General features: G+C 37.2%; 1 protein-coding gene across 3 annotated transcripts; it reads left to right on the top strand.

The window, feature by feature from the left end:
- The first annotated feature begins 1,451 nt into the window (after positions 1-1,451).
- On the top strand, positions 1,452-6,324 carry LOC122051447 (protein WHAT'S THIS FACTOR 1, chloroplastic-like). Of its 3 annotated transcripts, none has more exons than XM_042612593.1 (3): positions 1,452-3,152; positions 3,341-3,527; positions 5,843-6,324. In XM_042612593.1, exon 1 carries the CDS (start codon positions 1,575-1,577, stop codon positions 3,051-3,053), a length of 1,479 nt encoding a protein of 492 aa, XP_042468527.1. In that variant the 5' UTR covers positions 1,452-1,574; the 3' UTR covers positions 3,054-3,152; positions 3,341-3,527; positions 5,843-6,324. The 3 variants fall into 3 exon arrangements, with proteins under 3 accessions (XP_042468527.1, XP_042468529.1, XP_042468526.1); XM_042612595.1 differs by having other exon boundaries at positions 3,320-3,527; XM_042612592.1 differs by lacking the exon at positions 3,341-3,527.
- The last annotated feature ends 2,935 nt before the right edge of the window (positions 6,325-9,259 follow it).

The following is a 9,259-nucleotide window of genomic DNA, read 5'->3' as shown; positions in this document are numbered from 1 at the left end:
AACCCCATGAAGAAGAGGGGGCGGGGGAATAAGTGTGATTAGGGTTCTAGATCTAATTTTAAGAAATAAGACATTCCTTAGTTAGTAACTAACGTGAGACAAGATTTTGGGATGTTTTTTTTCAAAGATAAGGGATGTATTTGGCACATAAAAAAGAAGAGGATTAAATTCAGACAAGGAGTGAGTGAAGTATAGGGACAAAATCAGATTTTTTTTCCCAATCTTTTCTCCCAATTCACTCTTCCTTTTAAGGGTGTAAATGAATCAAGTCGCTCATGAAATATTCGAATCTTGATTCGATAAAAGTTCGTTTGAGCTAGTTTAATGAAGCTCGTTAAAATAAACAAATCAAGTTCAAGCTTTACAATATTTGACTCGTTAGCTCGTGAACATGTTCGTTAAGCTCATAGATAAACTTTTAAATAAAAAACATAATAATTTTAATATTAAATTTATAGATTTTACACTAATAAATATATTAAATTTATTGATTAGAATAAAATTATAAATTTCAATAAGAATATTATAATTTTCTCTAAATACTAGTGATCGTGCACACGCTTCGCGTGTGTAATATAATACATTAAAATCACATTCACCATTTATAATGAAATTATATTAATTAAAGTATTTTAGTATTAAAATACTAAAGTATAGTCATTAGTAGAGTCATTAGGGTAAAGTACTTGACTTTTGAAAATCTGAATTATTTGGGTCTTTGAAAATTCGAATGTTTGGATTTTCGAGTGTCACTTACGGTTTCCCTATGAAAAAATTAATTTAATTTAATATTATACTTATCTTAGTCAAAAAAACTAAGAAAAATATATTTTTTAACATTGTCGGCCTAAAATATTTATAGAAGCTTTTTTGATCATAGAGAACTATATATTTTTATATAAAACAACCAGAGAAAATTAATAATGAGAAAAATTCATAATAATATGCCGCAGCCGAGTCTCGAACTCTAGATCACTGATTGTTTCACTTGTGGAATTACTAATAAATCTTGGAATTATTTTTAGTGTGAATAGAAAAAAAGATATTAACGTAAATTCATTTTAGGCTTCACCAAAGTTAGTTAGTAAAGGGGGAAGATATTTAATAAAATAATAATAATAATAAGATATAATTTTATTTTTAATAAATATTTAAATTTATAATTTATATTTATTAAATTAGTTTAGGTTCGATAAAAGCTCGAATAAGTTCGTGAGCAATAAATATATTCGTTAAATACAACTTGAGCTCAATTCAATTATAAACGATCTAAATTTAAACATTCAAGAATTCAACTCGACTCTACTCGATTACACTCTTGTTTCCCTTTCTACATTTGTTATTAAATTTAGGTATCTGTGTTAAGACTTTTCCAGAGATATTTTAAATAATTAGGTAAACTTTGCGGGGCATTTTGAAATTCTGTCTGAATTTTTCCTGTGCATAAATATCTATCCCCTTTCTCCGTCGCAGAATAGCAGGCGTCCGACTCCGACGCGCTGCGCCGCCTTCTAAGTCGCGTGTACCTCTTCTCCGGCATCTCACGGCTGTCGATCCTCTTCTTTACGGCGGCCATGGCGCTCGTTGCCCTTCCTGTTCTCAGCCCACCGAGATTGAGTGCGGACCCTTGCATTTCCCCATTTCTCAAGTCCTCCTTCCTCCCGGCCACCATCATTCCCTCCTCCTCCACTTCCTTCTCATACCGCACCACCACCACCACCACCACAGGACGGAAATTTCCTCGTCCTTTAACCGTCACCGCTTCCTCCTCCAAGATCGTCCGCTTCCCCCCGCTCGACCGCAACGCATCCAAGCACAGCCGCCTCCGCTTCGCCCGCAAGCTCAAGACCCTACTCCTCTCCAAACCCCGCCACTTCCTCCCCCTCCGCATCCTCTCCCGCTGCCGCCCCTACCTCGGCCTTCCCCCCTCCCGCTCCCTCCTCTCTATGGTCCTCCGCTACCCAGCCCTCTTCCGCATCCTCCGCTCCCCCTCCGACCTCCTTTCCGTTGCCCTCACCCCTGCCGCCGAGGATCTCGCCGCTCGCGAGTCCCTTGCTCGCTCCCACCTGACCTCTGCCCTCGCCTCAAAACTCCAACGCCTACTCATGCTCTCCCCTCGCCGATCCCTCCTCCTCTCCAAGCTCGTCCACCTCGCCCCTGACCTTGGCCTCCCCCCGAACTTCCGTTCGCATCTCTGCAATTCCCACCCCGACCGTTTCCGCACCGTCGACACATCGTACGGCCGCGCACTCCAGCTCGTCGCCTGGGACGACGCCCTCGCCGTCCCTTTTCCTTCCTTCCGCCCGCCTCTGTCCTGCGAAGACCGCCGCCCCATCATCGATCGCCCTTCGCGCTTTAAGCACCTCCCCCTTCGCCGCGGCCTCAATCTCAAGCGCCGTCACCGTGATTACCTAATTCGCCTGCGCGAGATGCCCGACGTCTCCCCCTATGCGGTTACGGCCGATCGAGGAGAAGAACAGAGCCGTTGGTTGTCGCCTGAAGAGGCTGAGAAGAGGGCGTGCGCGGTGGTGCGAGAGGTGCTGGGAATGACGGTGGAGAAGCGCACCTTGGTGGACCACTTGACGCACCTGAGGAAGGACTTCGGGCTGCCCAACCGGCTGAGGGCGTTGCTGGTCCGCCACCCTGAGTTGTTCTACGTGAGTGTGAAGGGGGTGCGCCACTCGGTGTTCTTGATGGAGGCTTATGACGACAAGGGGAAGCTGTTAGTGGAGGACGAGCTGCTGGAGGAGAAGAGGAGGTTGATGGAGTTGGTTAGGGAGGGGAAGAAGATGAGGAGGGAGAGGAGAAAAGATGTTGGATACAGTGACCATGCGGACTCTGTGGAAGAGGAAGAGGACGACGAGGAGGAGGAAGAAGGCAATGAGGATGATGATTTTGCCAACCTGTTTGAGTCTGGGATTGGGGAAGACTGGGAGGAGATTAGGAATTGGACTAGTGATGGGATTACGGAAATTGAAGTCGAAGAATTTTGGGTAAAGAAAGCTGCCTCCACTGGTGTTGTTGAAGGTGTTGGAGAGTTGGAAGCCTGGTGAACCATAGCTCCATGGATATTAAACGTATCGGAGACTATTAAGAGAGAGATCAGTCAGTTCTCAGCGATACAAAATTGAATCTAACAATTACTCCTGCAGGTATGCCTTTATGCGGCTTGTTATATTACTGAAACAATAAGAAACTATATACTGAATCAAAAAAAAAGATGAAATGTTAAAATCTAGTTTATGTTATTCCTGATGTTTCCAAAAGGGTTATGCAAATTGGATTCCTTTTCTGTCTCTTGACTTGCGAATCTGAATAGGTTTTGCTGCATTTGCAACAGTAAGAAACTATATACTGAAACTGGGGGCAACAAACTGTACACCTCAGAAGTTCGCTTGATTAGTTTTTGAAGTGCATGCTATCTCATTCCATTTCAAAATCCTTGAAGAGATTTTTAGAACTCAGATTATGGAAAATCTTATGGCAAACTGAGATCTCTTACCTTAGAAGCTAATGATATCAGACTGGTAATTTAACATTTTATCTGCAACATTTAGATGCTATATGGTTTGTTTCGTAAAACTTTCGACAAATGGTGTAAAATTCTTGAGCACATGCTGATTTCACACATTAAATAGGGGATGAACTACTGATGCATCTCAGTTAATTAGTCGGTGTACCAATGCCTGTCTATCAAACGAAAACTTGACTTTGTTCATGTTGATATACTAGCCTATGCTAAAAATACCAATATAGTGAAAGTCTTGAGCAGGCATGTTCAAAAGTAGGTCTATGTCCCAAATGATTGTTGTACAATTGGGATTACACTTGGACTTGTTTTTTTTAGAAAACAAATATGTTTTTTAATTTTAGCTGAGTTTGTGTGTTGCTAAATGTATTTCTGTTATTTTTCAAACGATAATGTTTTACCTTGCATGTTCCACACTGTGCCTTCTAATAAGCATTAAGCACACCTTTCTTTCCGGGGAGGATTGCATTTGATCCTTCCTGCTTGAAGGAAAGTTTATGCACTCTTTAGGTTTTATATTTTTGTGGGGGACATCATCTTATTAAGCAGTGTTGGTGTTGCAGAGAGCGTTTCAATTTGTCTAATCCAACAATTTGTTTCTTATACTGCAACTTAAAACCGAGCAAATTCATATCATGGAAAAAGTGTTCTACTTCAGTTCCAACGAAGATGAATGGATTTATGCAATATCTTTGTGTAGCAATTCATGTTGACATCTCCGAAGGCATTTAGTCATCAACAACCATATTTCCTGTTTTCTTTCCTTTTTTTTTTTTTATCTATATTCCTAGATAATGCGGTGCTTTTATGAGCTTCAAAATTACTTTATATGAAATAGTTCTAAGCACCCACATTTATTTTCCTTTATTATAAAAGAAGCGGCATACATTTTTTATCTTAGCCATATGTGCATGATCCAATCAGTAAAATAAATTCAGTCTTTGAACATGTGCTCGGCTCTGAGACCCACAAAAGTTTTTCTCAGAAATCCTACTCACATGCCAAGGTCAAAGCTCTGGTGCAATACGATAATGCAGAAGAAACTTTTTACTGAATGCAATCAGTTTTAAAAAAGAATAAGGAGATAGTGAGATGGGCAGGAAAGATAGAAGGGTAGTTGATTCTTATCTTTAAATACATGTTCCTGTGTGAACACTTTCTATACTGACTTTGCAACATGGCTTCACCCTCCTTTTTATCTGGATACAACCCAAGTAGCTTCCCCTACTAAGCTGGTGGCATTTGTTGAATCAAGGTGCTAAAAGAGCTTCTCATCTGCCATTGAAGAAAGGGAACGCAAGTGAGCACTTCCTTTGTTGGTGCAAATGAGCATTCTATTTTTCTCACTCCCTGTCTGATGTTTCCTTTGGGCAAAAGTTTTGATTGAATGTATTGGTTGTGCGAACGAGTTGCAGCAGAGTCTCTTACTCAAGGTGAAACCCGGATAGAAAGGAAACTTCAGTTAGAAAGTCACCTATCACAACTGCAGCTCTTCTTATATTATTATAAAAACTCATTCCCTTCCCAAGGCTTTAGGGCAGTGAGTGACTTCCTTTGGTTCAATCCCTGAATGAATAGGTGGGATGGAGATCACAACCAAGACGAGTTCTGTTTTAATTAACAACAGAAATAAAAGGTGTTCATTGATATTGAACGCAAAGTAAACTAATTCATGCAATTTCCTTATGAACATTTCCTTCAGTTTTTTTTTTTTTTTTTTTTTTTTTGAGAGAGATATCCCTTGGCTCCTTTGGTGGTTTAATTTAAAGTAACTGGAAGTGTTTTTTTATTCAAGATTTAGATACTTTCCTCAGATATTATAAACATATCAATGGAGAAATTCTGCATGTGCTCACACGCATTGCATGTGTTTCAGCGGAGCATTAAGGAACCAGAAGCAGATATTTGTTAATTGCCTTCAAATCTCCAATACCTTGCTAATCGTTAGGTACTTATTTCCACAATTGAGTCCATAGGGGTTGGATCCCTTTGCTCTTTTGTTGATATATGTTGTGAAGCAAGGGGAGATTGTGTTTGGAGTGAAAAATAGGAAACATGGAATGCCTTATACTTGTTATTTATGCCTTTTTGTTTTTCCTCCTGTTTCCTCTTATCTTTCCATCCAAGTAAACTAAGTGCATCTCTGAATGAGCCAATATCAAGTGTCCTACTTTGGTGTGAATATGTCATGCAATTTAGATTTCTTATATCAATATAAGAAAGTGCATTTTGATCTTATGAACTAACATTGCAATTTTCCTTTTAGTTGAAATACGTTGTCCTGAAGTTTGTTTGACATGCTACCTTGAACAGGCAGCGTTATTGATGGACCTGAGATATATGATATATACAAGCTGATTACCTTCTCTGCCTATATAAGGCAAATGCTACTTGAATTTAAGAATGAAGGCAAAGGACCCTGACAGGCACTAATAGCAATATTGTGAATCATTCTACTCTGCAGTTCTTGTTTGCCGCTGCATCAGCATCAAAATGTGCACTCATCAATTGCTGTTTTCGATAGTAAACGTGAGCAAATATCTCCAAGATGCAAGTTGCAAATTAATTTCAGTTTGTAAAGTGATTCTGACCTATTTTGTAGAAGATCTCTCAGTGTTCACTCGAAGAGATCTTGCAATTTTTCACAACAGAACCGCAATGAACAATACAAGCATGACCCTCATCAACATTGCTATTGTTGTATATTCATTTCAGTTAGGCATTATGACTGAATACATTATGGCTTCTCAGACATCAGTTAGGAAAGTAAGCATCCATTCCATGTAGCTTTAACCTGTTTGGTTCACAGTATAGAATGATGAAACAGACTGGGTCTATGGAATGAAAGGATTATTCGTAGAATACTTTCAGTCGTCAGTTCACTGTGTCTCCACTGAGCTTTTGATTCGTTAATGCAGCACAGTCAGACGATGAGGAGATTCGTCTCTTGTTTCAGGGTCCTGCAGAAGTGTCTTTTGCTCGCTTTCCTCACAGTTTGAGTTCAGTTCGGGCTTTCAGCTTCAATGAATACTCTAGGCAAGTCCATCTCAACTTCACCATCTGCCACTTTTTCTCTCTCGTTTCAGGTTCCTGCAGAAGTGTCTTTTGCTCGCTTTCCTCACAGTTTGAGTTCAGTTCGAGCTTTCAGCTTCAATGAATACTCTAGGCAAGTCCATCTCAACTTCATCATCTGCCACTTTTTCTCTTTATAATTCAGCAATTCATAGGCAAGTCCATCTCAACTTCATCATCTGCCACTTTTTCTCTTTATAATTCAGCAATTCATAGGCAAGTCCATCTCAACTTCATCATCTGCCACTTTTTCTCTTTATAATTCAGCAAAATTTTCATTATTAATAGTCAACCCTATTTAGTGGGATAAATCTTAAATATGATAGTAGAAAGAGTTATAAAATTTTCACCAACCATATTTGCACTGGAGGCGCTAACCTAATGTGAATGGAGTTCCAACCGCTCAGCCCCTTTCCCTTCCAACTGACTTCATTTTGACAGGTTCGTCTATAGTTGAATCAACAAAAAATATTCATCTACTTTTTCGTGTTAATGTGATATATTTAGTCCAAATTTAAAATCATCTCTTCCGTTGTGTCGTATCTAATGTAATAGTTTTTTTTTAATCTCTGTTTCTCCCTTAAAATGGATTGTTGTTCATCCAACTTATACTCAGTCATCAAAACCGAAATTTGTAATCCTACCTTTCTAACTCTCTCTATCATGGTGAGATTTTAAATTCATGAACTTACGCAAATTTAAATTTAGATTTTAAGATATGAATGTATTGTTGTGGGTCCTAGACTTGCACTTTCATTTCAACTAATTTTGGAGGTGAGCATCTTCCCTCCTAGCTCCCCCACCAGACATACATTTTCATTTTGATTCATAGATGGCTAATTATTAAAGTGATATGTTCATTTCATCTTAATGGATCTACTACACCTCTCAAATTGAAAATCAGCATGTATGGATTTCTTTAACCTACACAGAATAGCAGTGGTCTTAGATTTTTATTTTAGGCATTGGAATGTAGAATTGAAATAGAGGCTAGAGGAAGGTGTGAATAATTAATCATTTAACTTCTATTAAAAAAAAAGGAATGCGCTACAACAAAGAAACAATAAAACACAAATTTAAAAATAAATAAAGAAAATGCAAATGAAAGTATTTGTGGTTCCAGTTCTAAATTTCTATTCTATGGGTTATACTCTTAGGCAAGTCATTTCACGAAATTTATTAATTCTCTTTATCAAATACCTTCTAGAATACGAAAATTCTTCAAACTTTTGGCAAAAAGAAAAAAATTACAATTACGACAAGAGAAATAGAGTGAAAGTTGAGAAGATAAAAGAAAATAAGTACTTCTATTAGTTTTTTTTAGCCTCTTAATCCCTATTTTTAGTTCTTAATCAAGTTTTCATTTGAACTTCATAGTATCTTCTCTATAATGGTCTAATCAATTGTAATGTGCGGCGAAGGTGACGTGTTCATCCTATGTGTTCTTCATTACCGGTCTTATAGTGAGATTAAAGGAATAAATGATGATGATTGAGCGCCATCTTTAGATGGGAGAGATTTTATTTTTTAAAGAAATTGTTGGTTCGAGGATTCAATCTCTATTTTTACGTGACAATCTACTACTCAAGTACTTGTAGGGAGTAACTAATTGTAAAATACTTCTGGTAAGTTATTCATTCACATGTGATAACTTTATTTGTCATTTCAATCAATTGAGTCTCAATTTTGATGAATTAATAGATGATTTTTTTTAATAAACGGTTGATTTAAGATTGATGAATTATTCATTGTGAGTACTTTTTAATTTATCTTAATGACCGATAATAAATTTTTATAAGATTGAAATGATTATTCTAAGATTAATAAGTGTAAATCGGATATCCCATATCAATTTAAAAAAAAAAATTGGTCTTCTGCAAACTCACTGTTGTAATAGATTAATCATTCTGTTGTAAACGCTTAATTGCTCTATTAGTTAACTGAATCTTTCACCCATTGGCTGTGCTTGCACAACCTTCGAGATCAACTGACTTAATAAATTAATTATTTCATTGTAATAGTAGAGCAATTTCTTAAGTCAAATTGACCTAAGTTGATTGCCCTTTTATCAGTCAAATGACACATTGGTCAACGGTTCTCATATTAATCAAATGAACGATAGACTAGCTTTTAGGATTCCAAGTAGGATGTATTTATAGGATTTTTTTTTTCAATGAGATACATAATTAAGGGATATTGAAATCCTCCAAATTCAACATTATTTGATTTGATTAATTATTTTTTTATTAATTTATTCCAAGTCAATTAACTAGTCGACTCAAGTTTCACACGATTGAAAAACACATTCAGTCGGTTATTTCATTACCAAAACTATTTCCAAGATTTAATGTGCCTAATCTACTTCACAATAAACCACTTTGTATAAATATTATCACTCACTTTTGTACAAATAGAAAACCACTCAGAGTTGCCAAGAAGCCTCACTTCTGGATTTTCTTCTTTTCTCAAACATCTAGTTCATCTTAATCGACTGTCAAGGCTTTGTCAAGCATAGTCATGTTTTTTTTTAAAGTTTTCATCAGATATCTGACTCTTTTAATTAATTAAACATCTAGTCATGTTTGAACACTTTCGCTATTGCACCTTCAATATTTGTGCCAAGTATATATATATATATATATATATATATATATATAT

This window comes from Zingiber officinale, chromosome 3A, assembly GCF_018446385.1.
Source record: "Zingiber officinale cultivar Zhangliang chromosome 3A, Zo_v1.1, whole genome shotgun sequence".
Taxonomy (NCBI): domain Eukaryota; kingdom Viridiplantae; phylum Streptophyta; class Magnoliopsida; order Zingiberales; family Zingiberaceae; genus Zingiber; species Zingiber officinale.
Note: the sequence above shows the minus strand (reverse complement) of the source record. Positions and strands in the feature narration are given on the sequence as shown.